This window comes from Natrix helvetica (assembly GCF_964273705.1).
Source record: "Natrix helvetica genome assembly, chromosome: 7".
NCBI classification, from domain to species: domain Eukaryota; kingdom Metazoa; phylum Chordata; class Lepidosauria; order Squamata; family Natricidae; genus Natrix; species Natrix helvetica.
In genome coordinates, this window is record NC_138558.1 from 54,618,051 (window position 1) to 54,638,955 (window position 20,905).

Genomic DNA, 20,905 nt, shown 5'->3' on the forward strand with positions numbered 1-20,905 from the left:
CATGTTCCCATCTATTTGAAGGCAGGAATAATAAGACTTTTTGCAAAATGTCATTTCTGAAATTTCTCTCAGTAAAGTATATCACAACATCTATTGGTAGTTGCCTTTGTGATGCTATACGTGAATTTACTCTGTAGGTTTTATCCATCTTAGCAGAAATCTCACAAGAATCCACCTTTAATAACGTGGCCAAAGCATCAGCACAAACTTTTCTTAAGTCCTCTCTAGGATTTTCTCTTATACCCCTCAGTCTAACAGCGTACTCCATAGATCTGAATTGCATCATAATAATCTCATTATCCATCCTTTGCATATTCCCCTCCATTTCAACAAATTTTAGATCCGTTTCTTTTGTTTTGGTTTCCAAATCCAAAGCCAGTTGCTCAACCTTTCTGTCCACCTTAAGAACAATTTCTGACAGACTTGTGGTTATGACGTGTAAATTTTTATCGAGCTGGTCGTGCTTTTTTATGGTATCCTGAACCATTTCTTTAACCTCATTAATTTCTTTACCTATAAAAGCAATTTCTTTACCTATGAAGTCCTTCAAATCCTGGAGATTTATTGTAGCACCTGGAGAAGCCACGTTTTGTTCCGTTGCCATAATTAACAAAACACACTTCGTCCCAACTTTCTCACAAAATACTCCTCCAAGTAGATCAGATTGTATAAACTAGCTTTAAAGTAAACTGGCTTAGAGATTGTTAATAGTTATTTCAGCCGTTCCGCCTTTACTGCCCCGGCTATCAGCAAGTAATTAGCTTTCGTTTTCTGTAGGTTTTCAGCTATAAATCAACGCCATTTTGAATCCTTTGTTCTAAGCCCACACCTCTCGAACTCAGCAGTAGCGTTCTTTTTAAAGAGATTTTTTTCCCCCAATTAAGACTTAAAATACTTGCAAAAGTCTTGCTTCCTTCTTGAGATGTTGAGATGTTAAGATGATAAGGCTGTTCCCGGCGACTGGCTCTGCTAATTAGCAGAGGTTATCAAAAAGGCAGGAGAAAACAACAACTGCGAAGGGGGGCAAACCTCGTCGGACCCCAGAGGCTATAAATCCTCCTGGAGGGTACACGAGGGCTCAACCCAGCAGCTGAATCTCTCCCTCATAAATTCCAAGAATTTAAGAGTGTCCGAGGTGTTAAAGATTGTAAAAAAACACCTCTAACTGTCTCTTGATCTGACAGGCTCAAGGAAAGCCTGCCGTCGGCACCAGGAACAACCAGGAAGTCTCGTTTAACTTTCTCTTAATACAGGTACTCTCAAATACATTTTCAATAGGTTTTGCCTACTTTAAAAATCACTTAAGCATTATATACAGGTGAAACTCAAAACATTAGAATATCATGCAAAAGTTCATTTATTTCAGTAATGCAACTTAAAAGGTGAAACTAATATATGAGATAGACTCATTACATGCAAAGCAAGATAGTTCAAGCCATGATTTGTCATAATTGTGATGATTATGGCTTACAGCTCATGAAAACCCCAAATCCACAATCTCAGAAAATTAGAATATTACATGCAATCAATGAAACAAGGATTGTACATAGAACAATATCGGACCTCTGAAAAGTATAAGCATGCATATGTACTCAGTACTTGGTTTGGACCCCTTTTGCAGCAATTACTGCCTCAATGCGTGTGGCATAGAAGCTATCAGCCTATGGCATTGCTGAGGTGTTATGGAAGACCAGATGCTTCAATAGCGGCCTTCAGCTCTTCTGCATTGTTCGGTTTCGTGTCTCTCATCTTTCTCTTGGCAATGCGGCATTTCTACAGGATTGGAACCATTCATCATTTAGTAAGGCTTGTTTGAACGCCTGAAGGGTGGCATTGTCTGCTAGGGCATCTTTTTAGCTTGCACCCGGTTATCACCTTGGCCACCAGCTGGGAGGCTGGGAGCAAGGGTTTGATCACCTCAGGCTTTTTGCTATTATACTGTGGTTTTCTGGACAGCACATCTGTTAGAAATCTTTTCCTCCAGGAAAATATTTGAGGCTGAAGTTGAAACACTTAAAATATTGATCCCAGAGCACATGTTTTGGGGAGAGGTTCCGTGAGGTTTTAAGAGCTTCCAGATTCTTATGATCAGTCCACAGTTTTAAGGAGATTTTGTTCCTCTCTAGGAAATGCCTCCAGCTAAGGAGAGCCCATCACACTGCATATGCCTCTTTCTCCCAGATAGCCCATCTCTGTTCAGTGTCTGTTAGCTTTTTTGAGGTGTAAGCACAGGGTTGTACTTGGTCCTGTTCATTTTCTTGGAGTAGGACTGCCCTGACAGCCACATGGCTGGCATCTGCCTGTGTGATGAAAGGTTTTTCTGGGTCTGATTGGCTCAGCTGAGAATAATTTTTTCCATTTCTTGAACACCACCTGACATTCCATAGTCCAGTTTAAGGGTTGCCTTGGCTTTGGCTTGTCTCCCCCTTTTGTTTTCAAAAGATTAATGATGGGGAGTTCAATTTGCATGAAAGCCGGGATAAATTGTTGAGAGAGGTTTGCAAATCCCAGGAAACTCTGCAGTTGCTTGTACTTGCAGGGAGAGGCCCAGTCAATCACCACTTATACTTTCCCTGGGTCCATCTCCATGCCCTCGTGGGATATCTGGTATTCCAGAAAGTCTATTTTAGCCTTGTGGAATTCACATTTAGACAAGTCTACATAAAGCTTAACAGCATGGAGCTTGTTTAGGACTGCCTGGACAAGTTTTATGGGCTCTGTTTTTGTTTCGGTGTATATTAAAATGTCATCTAAATACACCATAACCCCTTTGTATAAGTGCTCATGGAGCACCTCGTTTATAAGTTGCATGAACACAGTGGGAGCCTGTTGTAGTCCAAATGGAAGCACTTTGAATTGGTAAAACCCCAAGTGGGTGTTAAAAGCTGTTTTCCATTCGTCCCCTTCCCTAATCCTGATTCCATAGTAAACCTCTCTTAGGTGGTTTTGAAAAGATTTCCCCCTTGGATAGGTGGGGTAACATGTCCTTCATGAGGGGAAGAGGGTACACATTCTCTATGCTTACAGTGTTTAGATTTCTATAATCCACGCATAAGCACAAAGTCCTATCTTTCTTTTCTTGGAATAACACCGTGGCGGCGATTTTTGATCGTGTTGGTTCGATGAATCCCCTAGCCAGGTTCTTATCTATGAAGATCCTCAATTCCTCAGGTTCTCTAGGAGACATGCTATACATCTTGAGCTTTGGTAGTTTAGCGCTTGGGAGGATCTCAATAGCACAGTCTGTGTAATGGTTGGGGGGGGGGGAACTCGTCGAAATGCTCTTCACTGAACACTTCAACTCAATCCTTATACTCCTTAGGAATGCCCTGCGTTGGTGCAGCTCTACCATCCAAACTGTTTCTTTATTTGAATTTCCTCCCTTCAGCCATCTGGTCTGGTCACTGCCCATTGGAACCTTGGGGTTCCCTGCTGCCAATTTACTCTGGGGTTCAATTTCCTTAGCCAGGTGAGTCCCAGGACTAATGGCCACTCCATTCTGGGTGCCACAATGAAAGTGAGTCTCTCATTGCTATGTCCAGGGGTTTTCTGGCAAGAATGGCCAGTTCACCCTCTGTGACTGACCCCTCTAACTGGCAGAACGCGATAGGATTTTTTTTAACTTCCATAACCATATGCCCAATTTTCCTACCAGGTTTGGGCTAATCAAATACTGGGTGCACCATGAGGTCTGGCATTTTCACTTTTTCCCACCCTGGGGACGAATAGTCTTAGGGCCAGGGTGAGTTCTCAAATTGGTTTGCTTACCAACGGGTCATCTTCAGGGTCTCTGTCAGATGGGCTCACTTCCTCCCCAGGTGATGCCAGAGTTCATTCCCCTAATTTTGCAAGGGGGTGAACCTCCATAGCCTCTCCACTTCTCAGTGCAGTGTCTTTTCTCAGGGCATTTGTTTTCATGGGCTTTCCTCCAGACAGGTGTTCTGGCTTTCGAGTGGGAGTTTTTGAATTACCCTCACCTGCAGGGTGCTCCTCCTTCCTGCATTTGAAGCAGGCAGATGATCTTGGCATCAGGGGAGTTTGTGGCTTGAATGGCTCTTGCTTCCCCTGGGGTGGGGAATGTCTTACAAGCACTTCCCCCTCAGTACTGGTTTCTGGCCATGTCAATCTCCACTTCTTCGGCCAGGATGTACCAGTCATGCAGGCGGTCTGGGGCCCCTCGAGCCAGGCAGGCATGGTAGAGGTCATCATTCAGGCCATCTTTGAACCAGCTCACTAGGATGTCTGGCCAGTCCACTCTGCAGGCAAGGTCTCGGAACTCTTCAATGTATTCAGCTACCAGCCGGCACCTGATGCAATTGCAAGCTTTGCAATCTGCCAAAGGGTCCTCAAATCAGTGGTGGAGAGCCATCATAAATCGGTTGAAGTTCCACAATTCAGGGGCATCTGCATTGTGGAGGGTTACCATCCAATGGGCAGCTTCCCCTTCCAGGGCCAAGGTGATGATTCAGACCTGATCACTCTGGGTATGGAAATCCCTCCTGTACTCCTGCATGTACATGAAGACATGTGCCAGGAAAAACTCCAGTTGCTGCGGGTTGCCATTGTACTTCCCTCCCGGGGAGGGGGTCTTCATCTCCAGTTGTGGCACTCTGAGCTGGACAGGAACATTGCAAGGGATGGTGCTGCTCATGGTGAATTCACCTGGATGGCTGCTTCCCCCCTGCCATGTCTGCTTGACTTGCTGCTGCTGGATCCGGAGTGGTCGTCCCAGCCTCATTGGCTTCTGTTTCTGCCTTGCCTCCTCTCTGGTGTCAATCTAATTCCCCCCCCCCCAGTTCTGAGGTTTTCAAGAGCTTCCATCACAAAACACAAAACCTTTCTCTTGAGGTGGTCATCTCCACCCAGTTCTTTGATTGGCTCTTCCTGGTTTGACAGGGCTTCCAGCTCGCATTTCCAGCCCGGTGATTGCCCCAGGTGAGGGTGATTGCTTGGGTTCCTCCATATCAGTTATCCTTCTTCCCCACTCCGATCAACCATCTGAGCTTTATGGGGGCCTCCAAGTCGGCTTCAATGTCTTTGATAGGGCAGAAGGAGCTGGCTTCTGGCTGCGTGGTGGTGGAGATTTCACCCCAGCGTTCTTCCTCTCCTTGCTCACCGCTTTGCTCAGACATTGTGTGCAGGGTCCCCTAGGTAGAGCGAGTTTGCTTCTCTGAGTTGATCACTTTTGCAGACCCTGCTTTATGTAAGTCCTGCCTCTACTCCCCAATCAAGAAAGTATAGACTCTTGAGGCAGCAGCATTTCAAAAGGAATCTTTTATTGAAAGGGCGTGATTGCAAGACAAAAGCAAAGCAGGTTCTAAGGTCCCCTTAGGCAATTCTGTTATGATAAAGGAGTTAGAAACCCCTCAACTCAATCCGATGTTGAATGAGTCAATCCACAGGTGTGAAGATGTTGTGAAGATAGTCATCCTGGGAAGGAGATAAGGGACTGTTCCCAGGCGCTTCTTTCAGGAGGCTTCAGAACTGAGACAAAGCCAATGACCCTTCACCTTACACATTCCCCAAAGGTAAATCAAAGCACAGGGCAGATAGGTGTCAGAGCTAGAGTTATAAACTAAGGGATTACAGGATATGTAGAAAACAGGAACGGAGTAATAAGTGAATAAATGATCCAGGCCCCCCTACCCACAGAAATGGCAGTATTATGATAGGGATCTGATTGTCTCATTATTTTCCATTACATACTGCTTACCATCTCTTGGTTGAATAGCTTCACTTTCTATATCCAGGTCAGTCTGGTTTCTCTGTCTGCTTGACATTCTCTTTAACTTCCTCCATTTATCTTGCTTTTCCTTAGGTAATGACCATGACCATATCTCTTGGTATTTATGGGTTCATTACGAATGCTACCTACTCTAACTTCATTTGCAGTGAACCACTCAGGAAGTATACCTTTATTACATCTTTCAGGTTTCCAAGGTATAACTCTGTTTGTTTGCCTTGAGTTTTTCCTACTCACAGGATACACCCTAGATTTTGCCTTCTTGCAAACATCACACTCTAAGTAAATCTTGCACTGCTTTGGCTTTAGCTTTGGCGTATGCCCCTCAGCTAGGGCTGGCATCTTCTGCAGTACTCTGCAACTTGTGTGCCCAAATCTGCTGTGCTATAAATGTACACAATTGTCATGAGTGTTCATAAGTGTTTGTGCACAACCATTCTCCTGCCTTCCTAGAATGTACAGACCATCTTGCTTAACTCCTTGTGTACAAATTCTTCCATCCTTCCTTATGGATTATTGTCCTCTAGCAAACAGTATTTCATACCCTTGACTATAACCTGCAAATATTCAAATCTATGATCCAATTGAGGAACACATAAGACATTGTCTAATGTTTCTCCTATCTCTGGTACATAGTCTTTACCTTCCCCTTTAACAGCAGATTGCTGTCCATTGGCCAAAATAACAAATGTTTGCTTAGCTGGCCTCAAGCCAGAAAATGTTTGTGGATTATTAGCAATATTCTGACTCACCCCACATCCTTTTGCAGCATTTTTCTCATCCACAGCCTCCTTCATGTCATCATTCCATCAAGCATTTCCACTAGGAAATGTCACACATATTTGTGCCATTATAACACAAAAAAAATCACTCTACTATTAGCAGCATTAAAACCATCTTCTTAAACTTTACATTCAGTGTATTACAAAATTAGATTATTTTTTCAAATAGGATTTTTACTTTCCTTTCTTGCAATTGCTCTATTTTCGTTTTGTATACTTTTATTTATTTCTTTTTCTTCCATGTTTATTATTTCCCAAGAATCACCCCTAAACTTAATAGGCTCTCATTCAGAATTTACCACACTTTTATTCTTCACAAGTCTATGTGAAAAAATATCATATACTGTATTTATCATATAGGGACTGAATTAGTAATCTTACTTACAGCTGCCAAATTTCAATGGGCATGAATGAGCATCCATAGGAAAATCTTCTAAGTGCATTGGACATTCAGCCTGGACTGTAAGCCTAGAAGGGAAAATGGCAATTTATGGTTATCTTCTGCTAAGAGATCATGAAAATCAATTTCTCAAAAATTAATTGAATCAACACAAAGATAATTTATATTAAACTAAATATCAATTGAATGCAATTTGCTGGTTTATATTATAGGCTCCTTCAATGGACACTGTTTTATCATGTCAAAACATTAGACATACTTTATTCACAATTATTAGGAAAGACCAACTGAATTAACATATACATTATAGAATCATAGCTTGTCTAATAACAATTAGAAGTCTATGCCACATGGATAAAGAATTCATAGTCCAGGCAAATGTTTCATACTCAGAGGAAACTAATGGATAACTTAATTTCTGCCATTTCAAACAAAGCAAGCAAATAATTACATGATAAAAATGGAGATAAACATACCACGGGACACACTATAATTAGGATAGCTGTCTCATTTTTATGTCATTATTTGTAGCATTTAATACATTATAAAGATTTAGGTTGCCCCATTCAAATATAACTGTCAGACCTGGAAGCCATTATTAACATAACATAACCCAATCTTTGAATTACTGCAAGAAGGTTGTAATTTTTCTTCTAGATTTTTTATCTTACTTTTATTATTTTTATAAATATGTTGATCATATCTAATACTCCTTCCTCCTCTTATTTTCTACATAACAGCAACCCTGTGAGGTGAGTTGGGTGAGAGAGAATAACTGACCTAGTCAGCCAGCCAATTTTCATGCTTAAGGCAGAAGTAGAGCTCAAATAATGGAGACTGTCCATTCCATTTGTAACCCAATGATTCGTGAGAGTGAATCTCGTACCTTGAACGAGATCACTCCCTGTTTTCACCCATGCATTCGATAATTGAATGTGCGGCTCATTAAGTGCACATGAGGTATCTTGGGGTGGGAAAGGCCATGGGGGAGGGGTAGCGATGGAGCAGGGCTACCCCTACCCATAAATGCCTCATTCTCCCTCCCCTGGGGTCCTCACAATTGCTTCACCCCACCCATCCTGCTGCACTGGGAGACTTAACTTATGAAGATCTGTCTCCTCTCCAGCCTGTTTCTTTACCTGCTTCCTCCTTTCTCATCAGCAAAGGGTTGATGAGGCCTCTGGCAATGAAAAAGGAGGCCTGGCCTCATTTCTTGCCAGAGATCCACTCGATGAGGACTGTGGCAATGAAAAAGGGGGCCTGGAGGGCCATGCATAGCCGTCTCGGCCTTTTTCATCACAGAAGGCCTCATCAAGTGGATCCACAACAAGAAAGGAGGCCCTAAAGCAGTGGTGAAATTCAAAATTTTTTACTACCGGTTCTGCTTGGTGGGCGTGGCAGGGGAAGGATACTGCAAAATCTCCATTCCCACCCCACTCCTGGGGGAATGATATTACAAAATATCCATTCCCACCACACTCTGGGGCCAGCCAGAGGTGGTATTTGCTGGTTCTCCGAACTACTCAAAATTTCCGCTACCGGTTCTCCAGAACTTGTCAGAACCTGCTGAATTTCACCCCTACCCTAAAGGCCTGTTCCAGATGTGCGGATGCACAGAGCTGTTAGGAGAGGAGAACAACTGAGGACAAGGAGCCGACTCGGGAATAAAGGCACACATGGACACTGAATGGCCCCTCCCTGGCTGGGGAATAAATAGAAGGAAAGGGGAGGAGTGGTTGCAGGAGACAACCATTCAGACTTCGTTCTGAAGATTTGCTTATCGTGGTTCGTGCCTCAGAAACTGCTTCCCAAAACTTACCATGTTTTTTGGAGTATAAGATGCACCTTTCCCCACCCCCCAAAAAAGAGGGTAAAAATTTGGGTGCATCTTATACATCAAATGTAGTCCCACCCACCCCCACCAGAAGCCAAAAACATGAGGCATGGAGGCAGCAATGGTCTGTGGCAATCCCTGCAGCCTGGAACAGCTGATTGAGGGTATTCTGGCAGTCCGATCCACCTGCCAATCAGCTGTGCTGGATCAGGCTGCAATAAGTGCCAAAGCTGACCTGGCTGGTCAGAGTTTGCAATAGCAATCACATTCAGAAAGCCCACACAAGTAACTGATTCAGTAGGATTCAAAATAATAATAATAATATACAATACATTACCAAAAGTAGTTTTTCCAAGGTAGCAGTAAATACAAGCAAAACATAAGCAGTTTCACTTTCAGTTCTCGGCTAAGCCAGGCTCCTTCCTGTCTCCTTCTTGCTCCCACAGCAAATTTGAGAGTCCAAAGAGCCCTCATTGGCTGACTTAGTTGCTATGCCTATTCACTGGCTGACCTTGTTACCATGTGCCAGCAGGAATACCATGGATGCTGGTAGGCACAGGCAGAATTTTTCTTATTATTATTTTCCTCCTCAAAAACTAATGTGCGTCTTACACTCCGGAGCATTTTATACACTGAGAAATACGGTAACTTACAGTTTTGTGACTGGAGGCTCCTGGCCTGCCAGGTATCAAAGGAACTGATAAGATCTGTTACTCCAATTAACCCTTTGAAGGATTATTGCCTCGACTTTCCAGTGTGTGAATGCCAGTAATTCACAGGAGCTAAATAAAAAGGGGTTTTTCGGAACAAGAAGTCTATTTCTTGGTTCTGCTAAGCTGGGTCAGAACGCCTCCATTTGCAAACATCTGAGCCTCAATTCGCAGAGAGATCTCATGCTACTTATCTCACATGATCTCGTAGTACGTTAGGCCTGTTCTCTGCAAATACAAAAACCTGAAGCAACGAAGCAGGCAAGGAAACATGATAGTAATTGAGTCTCCACAGGCGAAGTGAAGACCTGGCTGAGGGGGGGATAGGCAGGGCGAATGTTGCAGAGCCATAATTTCAGGACTTGTTCATAAACACTAGGGCATGCTTATCATGTAACTTCAAACATTCACTAAGGGAATGCTCATAACCCGGGGATTACCTGTATAGGAAATACAAAGAGAAACGCAAATAAAAAGAAAAGCTCATACCTCATAGTATATAAAAGAGTACCATCATCTTGGATTCGTAATAGCTTGTTTGGCATAGTCATATTATGAGCTACTGACTTCTTTCCATTATGAAAGAATGTATCTGGAGTCCAGATTTTGCTGGCCATTAAATTATTCAGTCGGAGAATGTTCATAGGACCCTTGAATTTTAGCCTTTCATCTTTCCATTTTTGGCGGAAGAAAACATCTATTGTGTACTCCTGTAGCGGAAAAAATGTTTCAACATGACAGTCAACTAAAAACAACAAGGCAGGTAGGCAATCCTTGATAAACAATTCTTTAAAAATATAAAATCCACCGATAAATAAATAATTCAGGAGATTATAACAAATTTATATGGGGATTGAATTTATAATCCTTTGAAAAGATTCTGGTCTACATTATAGAGATTTTCTTAGTAGTATTTATATATTAGAATCTAGATTACTTATAGGTCAGTTTCTCCAACACTCACATTTTTATTCTACATTTATATAATATCTTTTTCTAGAGCTATCCAAGTTTTCCTTCCATTTTTCTCCCACCTAAAACAAGGTATGTTTTTTTTCTACTGTAGTTCTCACAAGACAACGCTGCTTGTAAAATGGAGTAGGCACTGACTGTCCTTTGCAACCTGGAGACTGCGGCTGAAGTGGTGTTTTGTTTGCTGCAGCTTGGACATCGGGGAGGCTGGAGTATCGCTGTCCAGGTTTGGGGAAAGGCGGCGTGGCAGTCCGGCTTCTCTCAGTGGGAAAGAGTGGGAAAGAGCTTGCGGAGGCTCCGACTTCTCCGGCAGGAAGTTTAACCCCTATCCCAGTCAGAAGGCCCCGAAGCTGTCAAGGGCCCCTCAATGGCTTGGGAGTTGGCCCTTCAGTGGCCCTTCTTTCACCTGGCGCCCCTTCCAGGCTGGGATATGCTCCAGGACAATCTCACCACCCTGGCTGCGTCCAGGAGGGCACTCGGTCAGTCAGCAGTCTGTGCACTGCTGCCATGTGACCTTTATAAACAGAAATTAACCCTCTTCTTTTAAACTTTCCATTTCAATGAGAATTTTTCTAAAACTTCTTAAATTCTCATTGAAATGGAAAATTTAAAAGAAGATCATTAATTTCTATTTATAAATTGGTGGCTGGCCAGAAAAGCATCCCTGGGAGCTGAGTGGGCTGAGCGTCTTCACAGGCTAAAAGGAAAGCTGTATCCCCCACCTGCCAGGTGCCCCCTCCCCTTCTCACCTCCCCCCACCCTGGCCAGAGTGGTCACATGGCAGTGGTGCGTGGGCTGACCGACCCATCATCCATCCGGACACAGCCAGCGGAAGGGAACTGCCCCGGAGCGTCTCATGGCTGGGAAGGGGCGCCAGTAGAAAGCAGAGCTGCAGAAGGGCCATCGGCAGCCAGCAATGGAGTGTGAAGGAGTGGCTGCCAAGCAGAGTCGGGAGCGTCCCCAGGTTGGTGGGGTGGTGGGGAGTTGCACTTGGGGCTGGAGTCGGCGGGGGTTGAAGCCCCCCTGGGCGCCTGCAACAAGACATGGCAGCTTCCCAGGATGGGAGGTGGTCAGAGGCCCCCTGTCCACCCTGTGACCAGTTCAGGCCCTACTTGAACAAATAGGCACTGTGGGTCTTCCTGCCATCAAGCCAGCCCACACAAAGTGCCAAAGCCGGGGCTCCTGCGGCATCCTGAGGGTGAACACCACTTCCTAACTTAAGAAGGGAGCCAGAAGAGATTAGGCTGAGCTGCGATGCTCCTGAAAAGGCTGCCCAGTGGGCGAGATCCACGCCTAAAATCCCAGGCTGAGCTTTGTGTGAGTGGTGGGTTGGGTTTCCCAGCAGGGAAGCCTCCGCGCAGCTCTGGAACTGCTCAGCAAAGCCTTTTGGGGCCCTTCTCAGGTAAGCAGTGAGTGGGCGGGTGAGCAGTGGCGAGTGGTAAGGGAAGCAATCCCCAGGCCAGCATCCCTGCCCCCTTCCTCTGAGAAATGGCTTGGGGGATGGCCAGCCTCCCCCGCCACTGTGCCCTTGCCTTCCACGCGGACCCTCTGCTGGTGGGGCGCCTCCTATTTTGCCTCAGTTTCCCTGTCGCTGTGGGTCTCTGAGGGAGGAGGAAGGGATGCTGGCCCGGGGCTTACTTCCCTTACCACTTGTCACCGCCACTCCTGCCGAATGGAGTGTTGGAGACCATTCAGGCAGGGCCAGGGTTGCAGCTGGCGGGGAGGGGGAGCTAGGCTAGCATGAATGCTGCTTACCTGTGTGTAGGCAGCAGGAGGCCGCCGGGAGAACTGGTTCAGGGGCATAACAGGCCTGGGTCGCTACCGGTTCCAGAGACCCAGGCTACCAAGTTACTACTTGTTTGGCCGAACTGGTCCAAACCAGTAGGAACCCACCTCTGATCCATTTTTATATCCATCTATCTTGTCTTAATACTCTCCCCACTCTCTTGACATCAGTTGAGTCTGGCAAACACTAGTAGTAGGAGCTTTTAAATGATGAATCATCAACTTTGAAATTGCCCAGAAAATATAGTACTCTAAGCATCTGTTTTCAGGCCTTTATGAATATAAGATAACTGTTATTGTCACTTTTCCTATGTACACAGTGGCACACACTAAACATGAAATTCTGATGCCCGCTCTCAAAAAAACGCATCCGTGTGCGCATACAAACACATACACACCCATTTGGTATCCATCCAGTACATTTTGAATACATAGCAGAAAAAAAAAGTCTTGAGAGTTAACAAGGTGGGCCCTATATGTTACAATGCTATACAGAACCTTGGAATCCTCCTCTAATTATCACAAAGCCTCCTCCCAGAAGGTAACCAGGAAAACCAGGTTTTCATTTTTACCAATACAGCAAACCCACTTATTGTTTAATGTTTAATATGTCTTGGGATTTCTGAGGAGCAGATTTATCATTCCTCATATCTTCTTTAGAATCTTTTATGGAGCATTCCTTTCAGGCACTGGTTGAGATTTTATCTCATACACCTGTGATTCTTTTTGCAGATTCTATGTCTACTTAAACGTAACAATAATTATTTCACTTTCCTTTTTTCCTGCTTAAGCCTGGTTATATATACCTTGGGATAAGTAGGAGAGTTAATTTTCTTAGGCACATGCATCCAAAAGCCAGAGAGATGGCACTAGGAAATTTATATCACTTTAGTTATTCTCTTTTTCTTTCTTCAATATTAGCTAATGGATCATGTGGCTGTGAGGCCCCCACATGCTTCATTTAACAGGTTTGAGGTGCAGAATGACAGGCAAAGGCATTCCTCTGGAAATAGATGGTAGCAGCAGTAACTACCAGATATACAAGAAGCCAGAAAGCAAAGGCCAGAATGTATAATCAACCAAGAGACCAACAAAAGATGAAGGCAGAGACCTCCTCCCATCCTAAGCATTCACCTCTTGTCATTACAGAATTGAAAATAAAGCAACAAAAGGAGAAAAGAGGGAAAATTCCCTGAAAACTCCTCGGAAGGAAGATAAGTGACAGAGAAGAAAAATAAGTTTTAAACAGTGTTTTTTATGAAAGTAGTGGTTTTTTACATGATGTTCAAAAGAACATTGATAAACTAGAAAGGAAAAACTAAAAACTGAAGTTAGAATTGGGAGGAGGGGAGCCTCGGAGTAATTTATTGGAGGTGCCCATGACAACTGATATTTTACAACTGCCTTCCTGGCGCTGGAAGGACGGAGATCTCAGTACCTCTGGAGGGATGTTTATGATGGCCATGTGGGATATCTTACTTTAATGTCTAACGAAAGATAGCCATGGGAATGTATGTTTATTCTGCTCTCAGGGCAGTTGGTAAAGGAAACATGTTCACACTTGTGTATTGGCCAGAAACTGCATTCTGACAAAAGGGGAGGAGTCACTATCACTTTAATTCTACTTGCATTGCCTAAAGGGATTCAGATGTTGCTTTGCCTTAAGGGCTTCCATTCTTCTTAATTAAAGGTTCCTTTTGAAATAATCCGTTTCAGTAATCTTCACTTTCTTAAGTTAGGAGAGGAGCCCTTACAACAACCTTCAAATGTAAGATCAATCAGCCTATTGACGGTATACCTTGGAAATTGCACTCTTCAAATTGTACTCTGCTCAAAGAGAAGCAGGAGATCAAGCCATATTCAAAACCCAGTAAAAGTTGAGTTTATCTGAGATTTTGTTCATTAAGTTATAAGAGCTTCCTTCTGCACTATCAACAGATTTTTGAGATGGTGCCGGGGTAGCAATTACTTTGCCATAGACCCAATCTATCAATTTGTTCTGTGTCATGCTTTGTAAGTAAAGCTCTCATTTTAGCCCAACTATTAATTAGTCAAATTAGTCCGATCTTATCTCAAAGTCCTTCACTAAGACACATTATTACTCTACATTGTGTCAGGAACAGCTTATTCAACTGTTCATCTGCTGTCCATTTCTCTATGTATTTGCATCTCAATTAATTATTTGAGCCAACTTGAGTTTGCATGTGATTCCCATGGGAGAAATGTTATTCTTGTGGAATTGAGATGCCAACCATTTCAAGCTGTCAGCCTGCCAATTATTTAAAAGGTAACCCCCAAACTGCCTGCTGTGTTTTCAGGTGTGCCTGTCAGATCATGCCACAGTAATTGGATCTGGTGATTCTGATAGTGGGTCAGTATTTAATTTTGCTCACAGAGCTTGAAATAATAATTACAGCTTGAAGTAAATATGTAAGTGCTACTTTAATATCCTGGACTCAAATTTTATTCTAAATTAGTGGAGTTTTAAAAAAAAACCTGCAGTACCAGTCCACTGATATTTTACTTATTATTGCAAAGCTGTCTTCCAAGGATGAGAATGATGCACTTTCATGACAATTTTTTCCTTTTTTTCGTTTTATTACAGATATTGAAGTGATAAGTTTATCCCTCCAGGGACGTTTCATTTGCAAATGTTGCAACCAGTGGTAGGTTATGACCCCGGTATGGGCGTACCGGTGCCTGCCAGGAGCACTGGGTACAATTCCGGTATGGTGCTCCGGAGAGCCCACCTGCCCACCCACGCTCCTTACCGGTATTTGAGCTCTTTGGCGCTTCTGTGCACGGAGCATATGGCACCTGCGCAATGCCCTGCCAAGCAGCTGGAGCGTCACGGAGGCATTGCAGGAGGTAAGGACGCATGCGTGTGCTGCGTGCGTATGCATGCATGCTGCACGTGTTCATGTGGTGGACGCTAGCCCCCGTTGCACCGTACCAGTTGCAACAAGATCCGGACTCCACCAGTGGTTGCAACCCTATCTACATATAGTCATTGACTTACAACCATTTAACAACCATTCAAAGTTATAATGACACTGAAAAAATTAACTTATGACTGACCAGTCCTCTCACTTACAACTATTGCAATATCACCAAGGTCATATGATCAAAGTTTGGGTGTTTGGCAACTGGCATGCATTTATGACAGTTGCATGTCAGGATCATGTGATCACCATTTGTGGCCTTCCCAATTGGCTTCCACAGAAAAGTCAATGGAAGAATCTGGATTCACTTAACAACTATGATTCACTTAACAACTGCAGTGATTCACTAAACAACGATGGCAAAATGGTTATAAATTTGGTGTAACCTGCCTAATAACCACCTTGCTTAGCAACAGAAATCCTGGTTCCAACTGTGGTCATAAATTGAGGACTATCTATATGTTGCCTTTTATTGCAATGTTATTAGCATTTCCAAGAAAATTAGGAGGCTGTGTCCAAACAGTCTCCTACAGAGACTGATACTGACTTTTTAATTATTGTTACTGAAGCACCAGTTTCTAAATCTATTTATTTATTTATGATGATGTCACCTAGTTAGGGTAATGAAATGTCTGCAAGATTAAAAATGTAAAAATAACAATAGTAAAGGATTTAAACTATAAAAACTGAAAGTACAATATGAAATTTGATATTAATAAAATCCAGACTGTTAAATCAACATCTAGATATTAAAAATATATATTTTTAATGGTCAAACATCTTATAATGCATTTCTGTTACATAGGCCCATTCAATTTTTCTTCATAAGCTCATTCAAGGCTTTTTTTTTTAAAAAAAAATAACTGATCTCCAATTTATATGAGAAGCTGCTTTGTTTAGATTAGATTTAGATTCATGCAAAAATATATGCAATAAACAATTGACTGACAAATACCAATAAGCCAAAAATACTATCACCTCAAGCATATTCTCACATCCAGAGTCCACATTTTTAATGCATACTGTACACTTTAACAATGGGGGTGGGTGGGTCCTAGGTGCTCTCTAAGCTTGCTTGTTAATGAAAGAAATTTCATTAACTAGGTAACATCATCATGCTAGTAGTGCTAGTAAGAAATGCTGTTTGCTGTCAGTTTATATTCTGGTGTATTGCCTGTGTCAAATCCCTAAAAGTGATACTGCCATTCAATTGGGAGGAGGGGGGCCTTGGAGTCTTCCTCTAAGGGGATTCAGATACTGCTTTGAACTTAATGGTTTCCATTTTACATAATAAAAGGTTCCTTTTGAAATACTCCATTTAAAGAGCCTTCACTTTATTAAGTTAGGAGAGGAGCCCTTACATAAAGCAACGTCTCTGCAAAATGGTCAGCCTGGAGAAGCAATTTTTGCTCTACCGAGGGGACCCAACAAACCATGTCCAAACACAACAGTGAGCAAGGGGAAACTGAATGCTGGAGGGAGATATCAAACACACACACACCCGGCAACTGGAGGCCTTCTCCATGTACCCTGTTGGAGAGAATTAGATGAACCTGGAGGATCCCAAAAAGCTCCACTGGTCGATCAGCATCAGGATGAAATACAGCTAAGATGGGAGGACCAGAGGAGTCACCCTCCCCATGGTAACCGAAAACCGGTGTGGAAATTGGAGCTAGAAGTCCCCTCTGACCAGGAAGAACTAAATGAAGCCTCGCTGAGAGGATCGTCTGAAGGGACATGTAACCCAGTTGGTGATGGAGATTTTGGAAAATCTCAACATCTGGGGGGAGCCAGAATGGAAGCAAAGAAGCACGGGAAGGGCAGCAGCCGCAGATGATGCCAGGTGGGCTTACCCCCCTCTGGGCCCTGCCCAAATGTCCAGACCTGGCTGGACTACCTGGGCTATCAAATATTGAGTGAAGGGGTGGAAATGGATCCAGGGAAGGTTAAAGCCTTTTTAGAATGGCAAGCCCCTTGAACCCGTAAACAACTACAAAGCTTTTTGGTGTTTGCTAACTTCTATAGGCAATTCATTCCATCCTTTGTGAGAAAAGCTTTCACAGAGCTGCTGAGAACAGGAAAAACCAGGGCTAAACCCCAGCCGAGCTAGCTGCTCCAACAAACAATGGAATGCCAATAGGCATTTGAAAGTCTGAAAAGGCTACTTGCAAAAGAATTGGTTCTGAAGCACCCTGATCTTGAGGAACCCTTCATGATCCAAGCTGACACCAGTGATGTCGCCCTAGGGACTGACCTCCTCCAGAGGAATGAATGGAACCTGCAACCGTGTGCCTACACCTCTCGAAAACTCACCAACACAGAGAGGCACTGGGCCATATAATAAATGGAGGGTTTTGTGGTCCGGTGGGCACTATTTAAATGGCACCACCTCTTGGTACCATTTGAAGTGTGCATTTACCATAAAAATTTGCAGGCACTTAGAACTCACAAACTCTCACTGAAGCAGCTTCGGTGGGCACAGTACTTCAACCAATTTAACTTCACCTTGAAATACCTCCTGGGAGGAAAAAACCCTCTGGCTGATGTCCTCTCGAGAATGCCCCGGTATAAGAATACTCAGGAGAAATGCAAGAAAGCAAAATGGCTGTCTGAAGAAGCTTTACAAATCGCTGAGGAAAGAAAGGAAATGAATGGCAAGGGAGAAAGATACACCCAATTGAATGCAGAATTCCAGAGAATAGCTAGAAGAGGAATGCCTTCTTAAATGAACAGTGCAAAGAAATAGAAGGAAACAATAGAATAGGAAGGACCAGAAATCTCTTCAAGAAAATTGGACTTATGAACGTTTCATTCAAAGATAGGCATGATAAAAGACCAAAATGGCAGGGTCCTAACAGAGGCAGAAGGGATTAAGATGAGGTGACAAAATTACACAGAAGAACTATACAAAAACTGACATAACATCCCTGATAACCACGATGGGGTGAACACTGACCTTAAGCCAAACGTCCTGGAATGTGAAGTCAAATGGACCTTGGAAAGTCTGAGCAACAACAAAACTAGTGGAGGTGACAGTATTCCAGCTGAGCTATTCAAAATCTTAAAAGATGATGTAGTAAAAGTGCTACACTCAATTTGCCAGCAAATTTGGAAAACTCAACAGTGGCCACGGGATTGGAAAAGGTCAGTTTACATTCCAATTCCAAAGAAGGACAATGCCAAAGAATGTTCAAACTACGGCACCATTGCACTCATTTCACATGCTAGCAAAGTTACGCTCAAAATCCTACAAGCTAGGCTCCATCAGTACATGGTCCGAGAACTACCAGAAGTACAGGCAGGATTTCAAAGAGGCAGAGGAACTAGAGATCAAATTACAACATACTCTGGATCACAGAGAAAGCCAGGGAGTTCCAGAAAAATATCTACTTCTGTTTCATTGACTATGCTAAAGCCTTTGATTGTGTGGATCACAACAAATTATGGCAAGTTCATAAAGATATTTAAATGGGAGGAGTGTCAAAGTGATAATTTAAGAGCTCACCAACTGATGCAATGAAGGGAATAGGTCAGCAATGTCCGACTGTTATCCCTTTAACAGGTTGTGTAATAAGAGGAGGCTCTGCTGGTGTGTTCGCTGGTTTGTTGAGTTTCTTCCCTGCTGTAATTACTGTTTGTTTAGTATGTTTGTTTAGTATATGCGCTGTTTGCTTATAGCACGTGTATGTATAGTATTCCTATATTCCTATTTTGGATAAAAACCAATATTTGCTCCTGGACTGAAACACGTGATAGACCTGTGCATGCTCTGACAGTTGACCTCCCAAAGAGTGATGGAAACATGGTCATTTGCACCGTGATTGACTTATTCTCAAAGCAAGTCCACTTCACAGCTTGCTAGGTGCTACCTTCAGCCAAGACACTAGCTAGGATGTTTATAAGGCAGATATACAGGCTACATGGGATTTCTCACAGGATTATCTCTGACAGGGGAGTCCAATTCACTGCAAAATTCTGGAGGGAATTCTTATGAGTGATAGGGTCCACTCAGGCGCTCAAATCAGCTTTTCATCTAAGCATAAAAGGGGCAGCGGAATGAGCAAGTTAGAACAATACCTGAGGTGTTACATGGACTACCAGCAATCTACCTGGGCAGACCTGCTGCCTTTTGCAGAGGTAGCCTACAACAATGCAATGCATAGTAGCACTAGATTGACCCCTTTCCAGGACACCAGAAGCATGGAGTTTGTCCTCATGCCTGAATTACCTGGGGAACCACCCTCCTCCGTGCCCTTGAGTGAATGGATCGATTCGCTGAAACAGGATGGGAAAATACGAAGCAAGCTCTAATAGAAAGGGCAAAAAGCTATAAAAAGCAAGATGACAAATGCCACTTCCCCCACCCTCCTTTCTATGTCAGAGACAAAGTATACATTCCGGCGATGGCGGTCGCCTGTTTGAGCTCCTAGCTTACCGGGGAGCGCCCAACAGGGGTAGGAGGTTGCCGCCGGTCCCCATGGCATCGGGGGGCTGAGATTCGGATAGCCCGACCACCCTGGCGTGTTTGGGGCTTGTTTTAGCCCACCAGGGGTGGTCGGAGAAGCTTGGAGGCAAAAGGAGCGGAGCGGAGCTGAGAAGCCGAGGAAGGAAGCCGCGAGGAAATGGCAGCGGCGGCGCATCGCAGCTGCGCAGCGCGGCGCGAAGTTTGAAAGAGTTGGAAAGAGCTTGAAAGAGGAAAGGGGAAAAGGCAAGCCAGCGGCACCAGAGAGGACGGGGAGGCAATGGAAGTTCGGGAGCCGCCTTACAACGCTAAAGAACACCAGAGGACACCGAATGGTGAGCAGAATGGGGAGGCAGCAGGGAACGGCACTGGGAGATGGCTGCGGTATTGGGTGTGTGGAAAGAATCGCAGCCAGGGACTCCCCCATAACAGCTGGCCGTATCCTGGCTGCTCCCATGCTCCCGGGAACTTGCTCTGGTGTCTTGATAATCTTGGAAGCGTTTCCCCAAACTGCTGCGAATGTTAAGAGAACTGAGAACTGAGACGCCGGATGGGGGGGTCAAGGTGAGGATGTTGGGAACCAGTAAGAAGAAGAAGAAGACCTTGAATAATGGTTGGGATGGCCTGGAACCTTAGAGGTCACTGGAGACCCGTGTTAGGGCCATGGATGAGCCTAACTGACTACCCAGACCAGACTAACTGACTGCCCAGACCAGACTAAGACTAAGAACAGCTGGGCTTAAAAAGGCCACCTCCCATTCACTAAGGAACCCACATCTGTAACATCTGTAACTACATCTACTTTTAACCACCTTGGACTGTCCCCCATTTGCTCCACTTTGGGAATATTTGAACATTTCCCCCCCGCCCTCTTTCCAAGTACTATCTGGATACTAAAGCCTCCAGCTTTAGTATCCCATTAAGACCTTAGCCCTCCGGCTATTGACTTTTACTACCTGCACCCTTACCCAATTGGGCTTTAATATTCTATCAATTTATTCAAGGTCAGACCTGCTCCGCCTGCGGGAGGCCCCTCTCTCGCAGGTATGGCCCTTGGCTCTTACAAGGGCCTGCCTTGATGACGGGTTTGTGAACCCCGAGAGGTGGAAGAAACGGAAGCTGAGGGGATTTTTAGTCAAATGTTTTACATTGTTTTTAGGGGGTTCCAGGGAGGGTGGGTGGGTGGGTCAGACCAGGAGCGATGTGAGAGCCGGGCCTCCAGGTGTGGTCGCGAACAGAAGGGGCAGAAGGGAGGAGGAGGGGGAGGACACCATT

General features: G+C 44.1%; 1 protein-coding gene across 1 annotated transcript in view; it reads right to left on the reverse strand.

Moving 5' to 3' along the window:
* Positions 1-20,905, reverse strand: part of LOC309395097 (gamma-aminobutyric acid receptor subunit alpha-2) — a 110,917-nt gene that overhangs the window by 80,672 nt on the left and 9,340 nt on the right. The window contains exons 2-3 of the mRNA XM_081958900.1: positions 9,959-10,179; positions 6,911-6,993 (exon numbers count right to left, since the gene is read on the reverse strand). Coding sequence (XP_081815026.1) covers positions 6,911-6,993; positions 9,959-10,179 — 304 coding nt within the window. The remainder of the gene's footprint in view (positions 1-6,910; positions 6,994-9,958; positions 10,180-20,905) is intronic.